General features: G+C 39.1%; 1 protein-coding gene across 1 annotated transcript; it reads right to left on the bottom strand.

Annotated features, from left to right (window-relative positions):
- Nucleotides 1-647: 647 nt before the first annotated feature.
- Nucleotides 648-3532, bottom strand: LOC100551292 (arginine and glutamate-rich protein 1). The gene has a single exon (XM_003203220.4). The coding sequence runs from the start codon at nt 3108-3110 to the stop codon at nt 2751-2753; it is 360 nt and encodes a 119-aa protein (XP_003203268.1). The 5' UTR covers nt 3111-3532; the 3' UTR covers nt 648-2750.
- Nucleotides 3533-18211: the final 14679 nt, after the last annotated feature.

Here is an 18211-nt window from a genome sequence, read left to right as displayed (position 1 = left end):
TTTAAATACTCTTTATATACCAAATAATGCTTTCTTTTTTGGAACTTTTATTCACTCTTTGGACTATTTTTTCCATAATGAGTCTTATAACGACACACAAGAGGCTCTATTCTACAGAAATTCATTTTTCAGAAAGCTCATATTCAAGTGCTTTATTCAACTATTTTAGCTTTACTTTTAACATTAGGGAAATCTACAATGAAAGTTACCTAACTGAATAAAGACAGTATACAGCTATAGGAAAACCCTGACACTCATGCCTGAAACAAGTTTTCAAATGTCCTCAAGAAACTGATGATGTACTCAAAGTAAACACCATGCCATACACATGTTTTATCCTTATCTCCACAAATCCCATTTGTATTCCATTAAACTAAGCAAATACATCTTCTCACATAGTGCATCTTTCCATGAGCACAAGCAATAACAGTGTTATAAACTTATAATAATTGTTCTGTATACGTGACCAGATTTCTTCAAACACTGGAAGCAGAAAGAAATAAAATAGAATAAAGTCAAAATTTATTCTCACAATTTGTTTAGGAGTCTGCCTTATGCCTACTGATAATTATATCCAATCATTGACAGGATCTCCAGCCGAGTTAAAAACATGGACATAAACCTCAATCGGTTGACATCAACCGTTCTTTTTTTTTTTTAATCACAAGTACTTACGGTATTTTACACACAAATGTCACTCTGAGCAATAACTCCATATAAACAGAAAAGTCATTAATGTGAAAATAATTTTAGTATCTTCCATTTACTTCCTGAAGACCAGTTCTAGAAAATATGCAAAGTATGCTTAGCAATAGACAGACTTCTAATGGTGGGGGAAGAAGTGGAGGGACAACCCACCAATTACACATGGCTACCATTTTTTTTTTTAATAGAAAACTGGAATGATATTAAAAGCAGAAGTCATGGTATATATTAAGATTTGAATAGACACGAAAAGTAATTTTCCACATACAATCTGTCCACCAGTTAATTCGGTCAGCAAGTATTTTTTCTTCCCAAACATGACTATATAAAACACCAATTAGGGATGTCTTACACAAATACCATAGGTTTATGCTGCATTGAGATTTACTGCTTGATCTTTTTGAAACACAAAGTGTGTTCTGGAAGCATCAACAGTCTAATATTTTCCAACAATTCTTCTTGCTCACAAGTTTATTATTCTGTTGTCAGTACCAACCAAACATCACATTCTTCCTACATGGACTTCAGGAGATCTTCAAATTACAAAGTTTTCTAACTTGCACAGGTAACTTAGCACAGAAAAAAAGAAGACTTGAAATGCATGTTGCTACATCAAATTTTACTTTATGAGCTACCGATCGGGCTGTTTTCAGTGAGTACACTCCACAGAAACAGAAAGGTCAGATATTTAAAATATATTTTTAAAAAAATATTACGAATACTTCATTTTCAACTACTTGAACTGATTCTCTCTTTCACCTTCTGAGTTCTGGACACAGATTGACAATAAACTTAATAACCAAGACCAACACTGTTTATATTTTAAGTTAGACAGCATTTATTTTGTTATTTATTTAGTAGTCTTTAAAATAATTTAAATAATATTTTAAAAGCCATTTATTTAAAAGAACACATATGAAATAAGATGCATCTATGAAATAAGATCCATCTGAAGGAATACCAAGATATATTATTCATTATATTCCCAAATAATTATGGGCATTCCAATTCTTCATTCCAGAGGTGCAGAAAATACTTGTTATTAACTTAGGTACCAAAGAAAATTCTGAACTGCAAAGCTAGGGTCAATGACTCAAAGAGCCCTTAACGTTTCTACATGTCTGCGTGACACCACTGCCAAATTCTGAAGTAAATGAAGATGAAAAATAAAATTGAAAGTGACAACTCAGACCTTCTGAATTACAAAATGAGTTTCATCAGAATAACATAGTTGAATAGAAACTCAAAGCTTCACATAAGAATTATCAGAACTTGCTGGCCTCACATGTACAAATAAATGCTACCTCTACGTCTAGCCCTTTGACCAGTGAGGGTAGCATCCAAAAATTAATCACTTTAGCATAACTGCTACATCCTCTTGCTGAAGAAAGGCCTCTTTCCTAACTTAAGAAGGTTACTAAACATCTTAAGGTAACACAACGTTACTAAAATGAATCCTCCTTCTACCTGCAGACTATATGCATACCTGCATTTCCCACAACAAAAACTTTAAAAGGAAGAGCTCCATTTGAAGCAACTCTCCGGATTTCGCTCTCCCCCTTGTTGATACACAGTACAACAAAATCCAAGTTACCATAGTGACTGCTCAGCATTTCTTCAAACCCAGAGATGGGCCATCCCGAATGCCTCCTCTCGACGCACAGCAAGCGCCACGCTAAGGGGAGGGGCGCGAAGCGTGGAAGCGCAGCACAAAGCCTCCGGGCGCTGAGGCCTCACCGTCGGACGAAGTTTAAGAGCAGCGCAGCAGCGCGACATACAGACAGCACGCGTTGCTGGGTGACGGGAAGGCTGCGTGCAGCCCGCCCTGCTCGGAGCGGGAGGCCTCAACACACCCGATAGTACAAACGTTTCGGGAAGGAGATGGCGGGAAACAGGCAGCAGCAGGCCTCAACAAGGCCTCAGCGCATTCTCGCCAATAACAGACGGCTCCAGCTTAGGGAAGGAAGGCACTGCAACGCAGAGCATCCCCTTCCTTCCCCACCCACCTATCTCACACCCTGCAGCCCCCAGCCCAGGCCCGGCACTCACATTTTCCGCTGCCGCTCGAACTCTGCTTTTTTCTCCTCCTCCTCCCGCTTCTGCTTCTCGTCCAAACTGCTGCGCTTGCTCACCGTGCGCCCGAAGATGTCGATGCGGTCCGGCGGGGACGAGGCGCGCTCGCGTTCGCGCTCCCGATCGCGGCGGGAGGAGGGGGCCGTGTTGGAGCGGGACCGGGACCGGGACTCGCGGCGCCGGTTGCGTTTGCTCTCCCGAGACTTGGAGCGCTTTCGCGCCCGCTCTTTCTCTCGAGAGCGGGACCGCGAGCGGCTCCGATTCTTCTTGTTGTGCTTTGAGCTCTTGGTGTGCTTGGAGCGGGACGAGCTCCGGCTGCGGGACCGACCCATCCCGGCCGAGGAGAGGAAAGGCCGCGCCGGAGACCGCCCGGCTACCCCCGCCCCCTTCTACTAGCGGCGCCCGAGGGAGGAGCGAGGAGACCCTGCACGCATCAGCACCACCCGGCCGTGCGCCGCGTCCTCACTCTTTCCACCGCTTCACGCGACGAGAAGAACGAGCAGGCCCCGAGAGCAGCAGCAGGTCCGGACGCAGACAAGATGGCGGCCCTAACGGAGCGGTGACTCTCTGCTTCCGCCCCAGAATGCACCGCGCCGCGCTCCAGCCGTTTGCTCTCCCTCCCCTTTGCCCCCTCCTTCGGCTTTTTTTCCGGAGGTGTACGAAGCCGCTCGGGAATGCTCGGTAGCCAATGGCAGGCGTTGCTCGGAGGAGGAAACGCTGTTAAGTGGCGCTTTTTCTTGCGCAAGCGTCCAGCCGCAGGGCTGGCTGTTGTGAAGTCACCGCGGAGAGTAGGGATGGCTTCATTTCTAGTAGCGTTGCTAGCTGCTTTACACGTTCCTTTTATTAGGCTGGCAACCCTGAGAGGAGTCGTCGAGCTACACCCTGTAGGGGATGGGGACGGGGGGGCGGGGACTGCCGTGGGTACCGGCTTCAAAACGCGGAGTGTGCTGAGCCGTGCGTGTACGGAGCGTTCTGCAGGTGTTGCCTCGGTGCCTCCTGCATGCCTGTAATGCCGCCCGCGGGCGGGTTTCCTTTCCGTGGCCTTCCTGGGAGCTGGAACCTGCCTTGACAGCCCCCGCATCCAATGGTGAGCTGCTCTGTGGCTGAGGAGTGGCTGTTTCCTCATTAACCCAGGGTTTCGTTGAGCCTTGATTTTTAGTTATTTATTACTTGTATTATTCCAAAGTAGGAGTGGATGTCATGTCTCACTACACGTTGTGGAAATTGTAAAAGCCATTTAAATATCTCTTCCCCTCTCAATAAAATTGTGAAAATTAGTCTGTGTGAATCCTCGCTTGAATTACATAGTTACTGGAATCTATTTCTTTGTAGCTAATCTCTACTATGTTACCAGTGAATGTCTGTTTGATATAAGTTTGCAATACTTCACCTGTAGATGTCTTTCGTTAACTGTGGGTATGTTGGTAAAAGTAGGTTCAAGTCGGATGGAAAATGTGAACTGGTGACTCAGGCAGCATGGGTGCGTAAGGTTCCTTATCCTTGTTCTGCCAGGTAGGTAAATTGTTAGTTTTTCCACCATAACAAAAGTTGCAACTGATGCTGTCCTTGGTTTCTGCTGAGTTGTAGGTAGATCAACCTCTTAATTTTTGGAGGAAGCCTGCTGCTCTGCGTCTTTCAGAATTAAGACTTTTTCCTAGTAGACCTGTTTTTGTTTAGTAACTTCAAAAGTGTGCTTTGCAGAACATTATTCATTGGGTAGAGTCAAAAGAGTCTTTTCTTCTACTTCTCTTGTCTGACTAGCTTTTTTTTGTCTTTTCCTTGAAGGAAGAGATTTGGGGATCTTAGTCAACAGCAAGTTGAACATGAGTCAGCAGCTTGCCCAGGCAGCCAGGAAGGCCAACAGCATCCTGGGCTGCTTCAAGTGTGTCATTGCTAGCCAATTGAGAGAGGAGGGATTGTTCCACTCTACTGTACTAGTGCAGCTTCACCTTGAGTACTGCATGCAGTTCTGGGTTCCACAGTGAACAATGGTGACTACCAAGATGGTGAGGGGTCTAGAGGTGTGAAGAGTGGTTGATGTTCCTTGGTTTATTCAGCCCAGAGCAGAGGAGCTGAGGGGAGGCCTCATGGCAGCCTACAGCTCTTCACAAGGGGGGCAGAGGGGCAGTGCTAATCTCTGCTCTCTGGTGACAGTGATAGAACCTGAGGGAATGACATGGAGCTATCAGGGGGAGGATCAGATTGAGTGTTAGCAAAAGGTTCTACACCAGAGGTGATGAACGTGGAACAGGCTGCCCAGGGCAGTGGTCACAGCCCCAAACTGCTGGAGCACTAGGGATGCTTGAACAGTGTTTTCAGTCACATGATCTGTGGATTTTTTTTGTTTGTTTATTTGTCTGTTTGTTTTGAGTGTTTCTACATGGAGCTAGGAGTTGGAATCAACGATTCTTATGGATCTAACTCAGGATATTCTATGGTTATGAGATTCTAATTTTGGAATTCAGGCTTTCTGTAATTAGTACAGAAAATAAATAAAATTGAAACATCTTTCTATTATGCCAGTGGGCAAGTAGCAACAGAGTAACAGATGGACACTGTGAAAGCTGAATGGCATGGCAGGGATTTATAGAGCCATATTCCTTGAGAGCATTTGCACATCTCTAGCCCTGGCAATAGTTCATGCAGCAGGTTAATAAGGAACTTGACAATTGGATGTTTTAAATCAGGACCAGGCTTGTGAGTTTTCAACTAGCATAATTGCTATAACAACTTGGCTGTGTTCAAGCATTGGAACTTTTAAATTAATGTGAAGCAAATAGATTCTGGTTGGAAGTTCTGTTATAACTTTATTAATACTACACTGAGTGCTGGATGTACTAGACAATACTTGGAATACTGAAAAAATTGAGAAGCCACTAATTGTTTTGCCATTAGTTATGAGTTAATTACAAATTATTGTAAAAGTAATAGCCAAGGCCTTAGGTTTTTGTTTCCTTGGTATGGCTCTATTAGTAGCTTCTTTGTTTGGCTTCTTAGTTATTTGAAGAAATACAGATTTGAACTCCAGAATTCTATTCTTATTTAATATCATTGATTTTTTTTTCTTTTTCAGAAGTATAAAATAAATACAATATCTTATTTGAACAGTTCATGATATGTTTGTTTGGAGCTCAGAAATATAGAATATGGTATAATAAAATAATTTCCCCAAATCATTGTTATATTTTTCCATCTTAGTTTTCATTTAAACTCCTGAGTTAGTAAGAACACAAGTACTTAAACGCCTATACTAGAATAGTATAGGTAGTACTTTTACTTTCATATTTATAAAGACTAGCACTTCTGGGGGGAAAAAAAAAAAAGTCCAAGAACTCAGCATGCAGTGCTGTCAAGTTGGAAGACTATTTCTATCTGTGATTTCTGTTTTACTTTGAAGCTTGGTAGTTTTTTATCCTGTAATTTTCCATAGCTTAATAATAATAAAATATTACTACTTGGTCTTTTTTTCCCAGGTGTAGCTACAGTGGATATGAAATTACAGTACAATTACAGTATAACATTTTTTATGAATTCTAAACTTAAGAACTTGTTTTCATCAAGTATTTTCATTTGTTGTGTTAAGTTAACTTAGGGGTAAGATGATCATTTCCTTAGTCAATTCTCTTTCAAAACTTTCAGTTTTTTTAGTAAAATCTTGAAGTTTTATTCTGAATTAAATTGTTAGAATTCTTGAGGGTTTTTTTTGTCACTTGTAAACATCAGTATTATTAATGGTTTTCTAGCCACGCTCGATTTCTATGAACCCTTGTGTTTTATCATTATTTTTCTGCATTTTAATATATTCAGTAGATTAAAACACATAATTTGCTTCTTAAAACAGTTGCCTTAGAGTTGGAAAGCACTTTATTTGGTATCCAAATGTTGGCATAATTAAAGCACCTCACCCTTCAGTAACGTGGCTACTATCATCATATGAAATCTCTCAACCTGTAGGCATTTGGCAGTAGCCCTGTGGAGAGATTCTGTATTATGATAATCTGCAGATCATATCTGCTCTCATGCCATCGCTTCTGTAGTAGCTGGGTCAAAGGGAATCTTGGGAGATTGAAGGTGGATTAGTTTGGTTTGTGTTAAGAGTGTAGCACAGCTGGATATAAGATCCTTGTAATAGGTCAGAAGTGAAAGGATTCTGGAGTGTAAGTAGAGATAGAAAGCAGCAGGGCAGGATATAGTAGGATAAAGCATTTGGTGTATAATTTACTATGACCTGGCATAGCCTTGCTTCAGTAAGAGGACAAAATAAGCACAGAGGAGCTAAGGTTTTGTTTTGGGGAGGTGAACAACTGTTGAAATGTCAAATCTTTCAAAGTAGCTATTTCAGCTTGAGTTTGTTACAAGGTCAGAACCTGTATATGGAGGGTTTGTTTTTTAAGTATGAGTCAGCACTGAGATTCCTGCCACACTGTGGATTAGAAAAATTATGCAGATGTAGAGGTTGTATTGCTTAATTGCTTTTTTCACACCTGATGCCGAAGCGGCTTATTTTACTGAAGCATTTTCTGTCAGCAGCTCTGTTTCTTTTTTAGTAACACTATGGAGTTTGGAGCTGCTAAACTACAGAGGTGGGGAGATGAAGCATCTGGGAGACTTAGAAAACATGAGGAAAGCATTGCAGAAGCATGGAACAGTTGGCAGAAAGGGAAGTAATCTTTTCTAAGGCTTGAGAGAACCACATTAAAACTGTGGTTGCAAAGGGCTCCTTTGAAAAGGGAAAAATCTTTAACTGAAAGAAAGAGGAAGTGTTTTACAATGGGAAATCAAATAAATGGAAAGGGCTTTACATTGTATCTATACAAAAAGGCTGTGTAGATAATTAATATAAATGTAGCTATTAGCTGAACATTCAGAAAAGAGAGATTTTAAATGATGATTGTATATTTGGAAAATGAGTGAGATGTGCAGGGTACTTGAAAGTTTTTTGTAATTTGGACGTGGAAAAATGGCACAGCTGGAATAATCAGGACTAATATGTAGATTTATGACAATCAAATTAACATAAAATCATATCTATCTTCATTTCCAACTAGATTAAATTTTAGAAAATAAATGAAATTACCAAATCATGATTGACATGGTAATTTTACTGTTAATGTCCAATGACAGTCCACTTAGCACTCTTTTATAATATTTGGGCTATCTCTCTCTCCATGGAAGAAAGGAAGAAGAATGTTCAATTACTTGCTTTGCTCACATTGCCTAGTACGTTTACCTACTAAATAAAAGTTCTTGAACGCTATTAGAAGTGGTGAATGCAAGCTTTGATCACAACTTGAGGCACTGATCAGCAGGGTATGCTTCCATATTCAGTTTTTCTCACAGTGAATATTTCTTAAAATTAATGTTACATAGAATATGCAGATTTAATATCACATATAAGTATTTATATCTGAACCTAAGGCATGGTTCACTGAAGACTGGCAGTAGTAAAAATCCAACCAGCCTTGTTCAGCAGCTGCATAATTGTGGAGATATTTCAGCTCTGTAGGCATATTCTGACTTATCTGAAAGATTTCATAGCATTTGCAGCATTTGGCATGTGTAGCTAGAAACATATGCCAACCAGAAAAGAGTCAAGGTGTAGTCCAAGTTTCATGAGGGACTGATCCAATAGGAATATGTGGATATATATATATTTAAGTTAGAATAGCAATAGACATTGTTACTCAAAAATGGGTTGCTCGTGATCATGAGGTTAGCATAGTGGTTAGACTAGTTGAGCAAGTGTGAAAACTGGATTCAGGTGTGTCCTTATTCATATCTACATCACTCCCCTTCCCCCTCCTGCCCTTGCTCCATGACAGTACATTAATCACCAGGTCACTGTCTAGGCTGGAGGAAAGTGAGAAGAGGGTTAGGAGCAAAGTCCTCCTTGCTTAGCTGAAGATGAGTGAATTTCACAAAATGCACAGGTTCAGTGGCAGGAGGTAGCATGGCTGCAACCTCGTGATGGTGGTACTCTGGAAGGGGGAAGTGAGTCACTCTGGATTTTGGTCCCTATTCACAAGGCTGAATTTTATTAAATAGGCATTGGGGGTGGCGTGGCGGGGGAGAGGGGGGTAGGGGTTGAGAGAAATATACAATCTTAGAAACTGGAATATAAAACTTGGCGGGTCCTGTAACTATTCAGATATTACATAACTTCTTCCATAGCAGCTGTGTTTTAAAGTGGGTGAGCCCTGCTCAATTCTTCAAAGGCTATTGTAGGCACTCCCTCAGGAGAGGGCTCCCAGGTTTTGGCTTTTGAATAGATGAAGGTGCCACCCTTGTGGTGCTGACTCATACACCTTAACACAGACAGCCACGCCTCCGCATAGAGCATTTCCGCTTGGCTTTGTGACTCTTTATTAGCGTGCATATTTCATGAGTAACTAATTCTTGTTTAATTTTGAAAAACTGTTTGGTTGAAGTCTTGGCAATGGAAATTTTGTTTGTAACAAGATTTTTTTTTTTCCTGTTTCTCCCCCTCATTTTATTAAGACACTAATCTGTCTGGCAGCACTACTTTTCTGTATGGATATGAAAATTCCTGGAAGTGATTACCTTCTTGGGGGAATGTAGTCAAGAAGCAGCATGCGTATCACAAAAATAGGGAAAAAGCATCCTGTCTACACTTAAAAATAAAGTGAGGGCTACAGTAATTAACACGATTTGACCTGGAAGCACATTTGAATGTTCAGCTCTCAGCCATGCTCTTAAAAATTTTTCCAAAAAAAGGTTAGATAAAGCCTTTTTCTTTTATTTTCTTACCATCATGCAAACTGATGAATTTTAAAATGGCAGAAAATTCTAGTTAGTACTTTCCTAATATGTTCTTAAAAGAAGTATAAGAAAAACATGATGTATTATACGGACAAGCCAGTTTAGCAGGAAGTCTTCTGAGTGCCAGATTCTGCCTCCTGTATTCAGAGAAGTAATACTTCATTTTGCAAGTTGAATAATTAATTTATTTGTCTGGCTAAGTAGGCTAAATTTTGAATGAATAAAGCGTTGGAGCAGGACGCAAATTTATTTTACAGTGTAGTTTTAACAGAAGCTTTTCATTTTTTTGCTCTGTGCAAATCTCATTAAAAAGCAAGATTGAGAGACTGTACTTGGAGACGTCTTTCCGAATGATCTGAAGAGAAACAAAGCACTAGAGAGAAAAGAGGCATCTTGAAGTCTGCCTTCTTGGAGTTTTCAGTAGCATATCTCTTCTTTCCACTCTTTTTGGAAGACATCAAGAGTGGTACATCATATTGTCTGGTTCCATTGTTGTTCATGTCCTTTATTCTGAAATACTAGCAGTAGTACTTGTCTGCAGATTGATAACTTTTAAACCACAATGATAGTGACTGTGCAGGTCAAACTGAATTGTATTTTTGTGAGGGATCTGACTAACTTTGATGTTGTCTCAGCTGACAATCTGCCACGGAACCATAATCATAGCTCTTCAGTAATACTGGACAGGGTTGTCTTGAGTGCTTGCAAAGCTCAGAGCATTGGGCATCTGCATGTGTAGCATCTAGCTCACTGCTTGTGTAGTATTGAGTCAAACTGTTCTCACCTATGTACTCTAGAATTTGTGAACCTGCCATCAGACTGTGAACCGATTTCAAAACGCACTTGGGGCCTGTTTCTTTTGATCTGCGTCTAAGATGGCAATGTGTTAGAGCTGGACAAGCTTCCAAGTGCATGGAGTATCCTAATGCTTATACGTACCTCTCTAATGTTGTAGCTGACATCAGTGTGTTTATGGTTACTGTTTATTGATAGTGTTTTGTTTTGGTTGGCATGCAAGTTTTGATAGAGTTATTTTCAAATTTCTATCACAGATGCTAATTACAGCTGTATGAATTCTTGGGATATAATCTCAGCAGTGTTGGAAGCAATGTGAATGTGGAAAGGAGTCCCTTTATTTGCATTATTGAAAAGTTTTGGATGAGTGAAGAATATCTTTCTATAGCTTAAAGAATTGCAGTGCAGTTTGATGTTATATATTTTTTGGACATGACCCTTATTAATTTGTGTTGTTTTTAGAGATGAGGAAAGTGCTTATAGTATGTGAAGGCTTTTAAAGGAATAATATATTGAATACTACTTTAAAGTAAGAAATTGTTAATAGTGATAGAACATGGATGTGGTAAAACCACCGAACTATGGGTCAACACTAGCATTTTAACTAGGATAAAGAGTTGCATTTTTACTGTTGAAACAGATCTCTTTACTCCACAATACAGATTGATGTTTGTCTCGGAGCAGGTAAAATGAATTTTTTGGATAAAATGTAAACTGAAGCACAGGAAGTTTTGAGCATGAAGAAACACTTCTTTACTCTCAGAGCAATTGAAAATTTGTACAAGTCGTCCAGAGAGCTTGTGGAGTCTCCATCCTTGGAGATATTCAAAAGCCATCTGGATGTGGTCCTGGGCAACTCTTTCTAGGTGACTGTGCTTGAACCAGGGGGATTGGACCAGATGACATCTAGAGGTCACCTACAGCCTCCATTATTCTTTGATTCTGTGAAATATATGTTGAGGTTTCAGTTTGTAGGAATAATCTAGAGCTAGCCCAAATTAAAGCACTTTCCAGAAGTATGTTGCTTGGGCATTTGACTCCCAGCAGTAACTATCTTAGTTCACAGACTTTCAATTGCAAAGTACAACTTGCTGATGCAGACATAGCCTCTAACATCACAGAAAGCTGAGTTAGCAAATGCTTTCCTTTTGGCTTCTTTGCTCAGAAGCATATAGATATTGCAAAAAGTCTAGGCCAGAATAACTTTGTGTGTTGGATATATACTGGAATAGCTCCTCAAGTCATTTTTTTGCAGGCTAGAAGGCTGTGTTATTTGACTGCCAGCATCTGATAGATAGGCACCAGGCCAATGTGAGTGTATATAGCATTGGGATATCTAGCCAATCTGAATTTGTAGACTTTCCTGCTAGTCAGTTGATGAGTTAGCACACCCTAGACTCTCTTCATTTAAGCCCTCGTTGGGCAATTGCATATGCTTTCTTGCCGAAGGTAAGTAGGAGAAATGAGTGGAGGAAGGTAATACTGAGGATGAATGGCAAAGAAGGCTTGGGAAGAGATGAATGAATTGCACTGTGTGGCAGGGGAATATATATGTAGCTTAGGGTTGGTATGTTGAAGGTTCCTCTGCAAACTTAAGACTAGAGCTCCTGCTGTATATATTAGGTAATGAAGTAATGCACTGACATGCTCTGACTGCTCAGAACAAGACTCCCAGGGCAAGATGCCATCCATACTAACTCGCCCTGCTGAATAGCATTGTCTGCAGTTTTTCTGTAGCTGTTTCTACAGGTATTCAGTCTTGATGGTGCTGAGGGACTTGAAATTGTCTAAAAGAAGCTGTACTTCAGGAAGAGGTGACTTTGGTGCATCTGTATAAAGGTGCTGCTGCAAAAAGCAAATAGAAAAAGAAGTCTGGAGCTTCCCTGAGGCTTGAAGCCAAGATTTATTTGATTGTGAGACATCTGTCATCAGTAGGAGTTGCCAGCAGTGAAGCTGGGGGCTACAAATGAGATTGACAGAAGTACATGATGACCTAGTGAAAGAAAAGGAATTTTTAGGATGCAGGGTAGCACAATGGTTCATGATTAGAAGACAAAATAAGCTATGTATGTGAAAGAGGAGTATGGGAGGATGGGTAGCTCAGACTAAAACCACACCAAGGAATAGGATAGAGGACAGTAAAATGCACGTGCTGGCATGAAAGTATTCAGCATTGTAAGAAAACATGAAGGAAGTAAAGAACAAAAACAGTATAGAAATGAAGAATATGAAACCTCAGAAAATACTCACTGCATTAAAGAAAGAAGAAAAAGAACGTATTCTTCAATACTGTATTGTATGGTCTGTTGCTAATGTTGCAAGAATGAATGTTAAACACTTTAAATGGACTTGTGTCTGAGATGAATTCTCTTGAGCTGTCTCCTAGGCAAGTTCGTGAGAACTGCTGATCTGTTCATCTTATTCAGATCACATGAATGTGAACACAGGGGAGATTTGATTTGGTGTCCACATCTACAAATACAGAGGGAGAAAAAAATGGAAAGAAAAAGCCTCCCCTGAGAAGAAAGGGAGTGATCCTATTATAAATGAGAGTCATACATCCTTTCTGGAGGCGTGTTGAAATTTCCCATGGGAGGAAGAAGAATAAACAAAGGTTGGTATTACCAATAAAAAAAAAAAATAGTTGGCAACCAGGGAAACAATAATTATTTGATTGCAGGGTCTGAAAAGCTAGCAACAGAAACAATACCATTTAAAAACAACAGGCCAAACGCATCTCACTTGCAACTCTACCTGTCATTACACCAAGAGTGTGTTTGACTTACTGCTCTGAGAGTAGTATTCTGCCAGCAAAATAAATATGCCCTGACTTTTTGCCTTTGCTGCTTCACTCTTCTTATGACCACAATGTTCCTGAGGGTTTATTGTGTTTAACTTCATAACACTATTGTGAAGCGTTCCTCCCAACTGAGGAACAGAGCCTGAAGCAGAGCTGTGCTTACAGCCATACAGACTGCTTAAGACAGGCAAGGGAGTTTCCAAATCACAGACCAGTAACTATTTCTTGCTTACTTTCTGAGTGGCAGTAATGAACTACTAATACTGGAGAAAAAAAGAAAAAAAAAAATTCTTGAGCACTGGCTCTACCTATCATGAGATAGTTGAACAAAGTTCCTTTGGGGGGGGGACGGGGGGTACTGCTACCATGGCTTTAAGAATTTCCACAGTTTTGTGACAAAGATATTTGGTCATATGGCAACAGGGCTATTTAAAATCAGCTGTGTTTCACTGTAAGTGCAAACTGACAAAGCCTGCTAAGGCCAGGTTATAGTAGGTATTATTAATCCTTAAAGGAAAGGTGTGAGGTGATCTGGACAGTGCTCTTGTGCTTTCTGTCAGTGTGACAATGCACTCACTGCTAGAGTCCTAACTGTGCTTCCTCATTGAATGGCACCATCTAGCTTAGCTTTGTCATAGTGCAAACAGCTGTTCTGCCTTCCCAGTGATGTTATCTTCACTAACAGTATACAGCTGAGTTGGGGGAAGATTTGCTCCTAGTTCACTGTGAGTTACTTTTTCACTTATCTGGGTATATAGGCAGAAGGGAATGGGTACTCAAAAAACCAGGGTTTGCTGTGAAGGTTTAGACAGCTATGTTTCCCTCCTTTCACTATGTCTTGTTTGCAATTCGTGTTTCTCTAGTAGAGTGCTGCAGCTTTTTTTCCCAACAGTTCAAATCTATATGCTAGTTTTGGATAGCAGACAGAAGACTGTGTTATGGCAAACATGACTTTCTCAAGCCTCAAACTCTGTTGGAAGTTACTGAGAAGCAGTGCTCTGATAAGAATCCAAGTTGGTTGGGAAGAGCTATAATGTGTAAACTATGTCCTCCTTTGGCTAGAGAAGGGAATTGGATATTCCCTCCAAGGGTGCTAATTACCACTCACCTATACCAGCTCCATCACATGGTTTTTAATCTACAGGAAGACAATGCCATTTGACTAAATCTTTCCTGATTAATATTATTCTTTCTTTGCTTCAGTGATGGCTGTTTCTTACAGTATCTGTTAACATTAGAGCAGACCTTCAAAATCCTAAAAATCTTTTTGTGTTCTCAATTTGCATCTCCTTTGCTTTATTTTTACTGCATCTTTGCATTTTCTTTATTTCCTTTCTATCTACATTTAGCATCACCACTCATTAAATAATAACTACTTCCTGTTAGTTACTTTGGAGAAGAGAAAGAAAAACATCACTTTGAGTTCTCAAATTTTGTTGTTTATCCTCTGCTCCCCCAGAAACAGATTATAAAACCAAATATTGGTTATAAAAAAGAGTTATCTTTTAGAACTTAGTTGCAGCATAGGAGCGAAGAACACTGACAGTGTAGGTAGTAATTTTTATAGTCTCTACATCTTTCTAGGTATTTTAATATTAAATAATATATTTTCCTTATTGAAAGAAAGAAAACCAAACTTGACACCAAGTTTATCAACTTAGTTCAATAGATGATCATCTTATCTGAAGACTGATAGAGATTGTGCGGGGGTTCTTTCATGTGGCTGTGTATGAAACTGCTTCATTTTGTAGCAAAGCCTCTGTTAATTTATGACAGGAATTTATGCTACAAATGAAATTAAGTGCTCTTTTTCTGACATAGCTCTGAGAAGTCAGATAGCATCAGCAGTATTTTCCAATGAGGTTAGAAATATTTATTTCCTTTTGCATTTGCATGCAGCTATTTAAAAATGTCAGCCTCTTGAACTAGTATAGAAGCAAGCAGATCACATACCCTATCTGTTTTAAACACTGATCTGAAAAATGGCCTGTAAAAGTGAGAATTTCTGAAATATTTTCTTTCCTTTTTCAATGACTGCCTCATTTGTAAGAAAAAAAAAAAATAAAGCCACATTTCAGCTTCCTCTTCTGATTTCCTTCCGTGGAAAATGGAGATAACAATACTTCTCAGACTCTTTACAATTCTTTGAGATATGTAGATGGAAAATGCAATAAAAAAAATCCAAATATTTTGTAATAGCGTTATACGTAGTTTGTTTTTCTTTGTCCATAAAGTATATTTGAAAATCTATTTTCTTTTCTCTTTCAAGATGGAATAAAGAGTTTTCCCTATGAGTAAGTACTGTGCTGAGCATATTTGAATTGCAAAGACCATTTTCAGCACTCTAAATAGACTCATGGTGGCTGGCAAAAGGATTTGCAGTCATGCTTGTGGATATTGGATGGTGGTCTGTGTGCATTAAAGATGAATGCCAACATGATTGTATAAATATTACATTAGCATGCCCTACTAAAAACAGTCTGCAAGACACCCTTGGATTGCCCTACTCTAGAATTCAGAAGTGAGTATGACTAAAAGAGGAATAGCCTAGATAAGTATGTATTTACATGTCTGCTCAGACGTCTCATTGAAGTACTTGGTACACAAAATGCTTGAGCAGTTAGTTAATAGTTAAGGTGCCAGTAGGTGGCATTCAAGAATACGTTCCCCAGTTCTATAGGTCTAATTTTGTAGGATTCAAAACCGTGGTGTGGTTGTTTCCATCGACTTCTACCTGAAGTTTTTTGCATGGTGTTTTTAATGAAGGTTAAGCCTGTTCTATGTACATAGCTAAAGCAAGGGATAAGGTGCTTGCAGGTGGAAACTGGTCCGCTATAAAAGTGAATTGCGTGGTTTTTTTTTCAACTGAAGTTTACCAGCTTTGTTTCCGTTCTCAACACTTGTTTTACTTGTACAATTTTGACAAAACATAGGTGATTTTAAATGAATGTCTTCATTTGGATGTATAAAAGGCTGTGATGAGAAGAATTAGAATGTTACAATTAGAGGAACCTTGCTTCCCATTCTGAACAAAAGAAGTGTAGACAAAATCTACAGGAGCGGGTCAACCTTTGTTGAACGACATTCAATTTCCTGTTTTATGGGCACCACACTAAATGCAGTCCATTGCCTTTGACTGAAATAAATGAACTGTTTGTCAATCCCAGTGGAAGCAGAATTCTTGAATGAGCCTAAATTTTCTTTTTATATGAAAGCAAGTAAGCAAGAAAAGTCCTTGGTGACTAGTCTGACGCCTATTACTGCTGGTTTATCAAAATCTCCACCCACTGTGTGTGGATAATAGACTTGCTCTGTCCTTAGCATAATTATTGGTCTAGACTGGAGATATGTCAGGCTAATATTTCCACAAAGGGTTTTTCCCTTTTAAAACCGGATGGTGGCTTGAATCATGGGATTAAATCTGGAAAGGGCTCCTAATAAGACCGTGACCTTGTCTCACTCTCAAAGCTGTACTGGGAACCACTCCCAGAAAAGTTAAAAACATGAACTAGAAGTAATCTAGTCAATTCTCTGTGGAAAGCATCTAGTGGAAAAAGTCGTAAGAACAGAATAGGCTAAAGGTATTTTACAGTAGCCATGAATTTCTTGTCATAGTTGGCTTTGTCTTACTGTATAGACATTACTATAGTCAGATATATTATTCATTTCTGGCAATGTCAGATAGTACTTTTTAGTAAACTCTAATGAAAACCGTGTATGATTTGATTAGGTTGCTATTTCTCAAACTTGTGTCAGATAGATAATGTGAAACAAATGGCTTCCTTCAGTTTGCCCTGAAAGGAGAAAATAACTTTACAGAGATATCTTGGGCATGGATACCTCTTCAAAGAATGATCTCTTAACAAAAAACAAAAACAAACAAACAAAAACAAAAAACACCAACCAAACAAACAAAAAAACAACAAATCACCAAACTAAAAAGTGCAATTTATGCCTCGTCAGCAATTCTTATAAACGCCTTCACTCATCACTATGAAGCAGGACTAATTCCTGCTTCAAAGCTATCCTGGAAGGTCATGAAATTTGCAAGATAGTGATTTCTTTACTTACGTCTGTACTGTACTGCAAAACTGGGAAAGGTTGTCATTCATTTTTTATACACTGAAGCAGAGTTTATCTAAGAAAACTTTAGGTTTTTACAGGGTGTGTGAGCATTTGTGTGTCTAGCTAGCACTGCTGAAGTTAAAAGTCCATTAGCATTTCCATTATGAGCCACGTTTTCAGTGTTTTGTAATAATAACAGTCCCTAAAATTTCTTTCCAAGTAAAAACTTGGCATGTAAATTCTCAGTCCAATTATTTCTGTATAAATGTTGAGACAAATCAGTTTGTTCATTCTTACATTTTATGGGAGATCACAAATTTTTATGGTTCAGACGTTTTATTACATTCCTGTAACAGTATAAGAATTTATTAAATAGAATTTCTCATTGAAAAGGGAGTTTGCAATGCTGCATACAGTTAAAACTGAACTGGCTATATTTTATTTTATTTTATTTTATTTTATTTTTTTAATTAGAAAGTAGCTACTGTATACATTATTTAGAATATAATATTATTCCCAGAAACACGTACTGATAGTGAGGTGCTTGGTAGTCTCATGTCAAACGTCTGTTATAAAAAACTATATTAATTGTTAAGTGTCTGAGAAAGGTCTTCAATTGGGCCTGCACTAGAACATATATTTAAAGATTGGCCTAGCTGAGATCACCGTTGCAATATGGTCTATTACAGATCCTTTTGCTACCTAAAATCCATGACTTTTTTTTCCTCTTGATTTAGTTAACAGGCATTCATTTGAAGTTTCTGTTATGATTAAACTTGCATAGTTAAGCTAAGTTAGAGTATTAACTTGCATCTTAATGCAGCAAAAATTGATGTTAGCTTGTGTAAAGGCGAACTCAGAACTAGTGCTGAATAATTTTTTTACTTTAGATAAACTCTTCTTTGTAATACAAAGTGATAGCATGTAACAAGTTGCTTTCCCTTCTCTAAACCTCTTGAACTCCCAATTGGTTGGTATGCTTTCAAGGGTATT

Source organism: Meleagris gallopavo, chromosome 1 (genome assembly GCF_000146605.3).
Source record: "Meleagris gallopavo isolate NT-WF06-2002-E0010 breed Aviagen turkey brand Nicholas breeding stock chromosome 1, Turkey_5.1, whole genome shotgun sequence".
In the NCBI taxonomy this organism is placed as follows: Eukaryota; Metazoa; Chordata; class Aves; order Galliformes; family Phasianidae; genus Meleagris; species Meleagris gallopavo.
The sequence above is the reverse complement of the archived record's forward strand: the minus strand, read 5'-3'. Positions and strand labels throughout refer to the sequence as shown.

Excerpts from the sequence above, each read along its gene's own strand:
- LOC100551292 (XM_003203220.4), bottom strand. The coding sequence starts at position 3,110 with ATGGGTCGGTCCCGCAGCCGGAGCTCGTCCCGCTCCAAGCACACCAAG.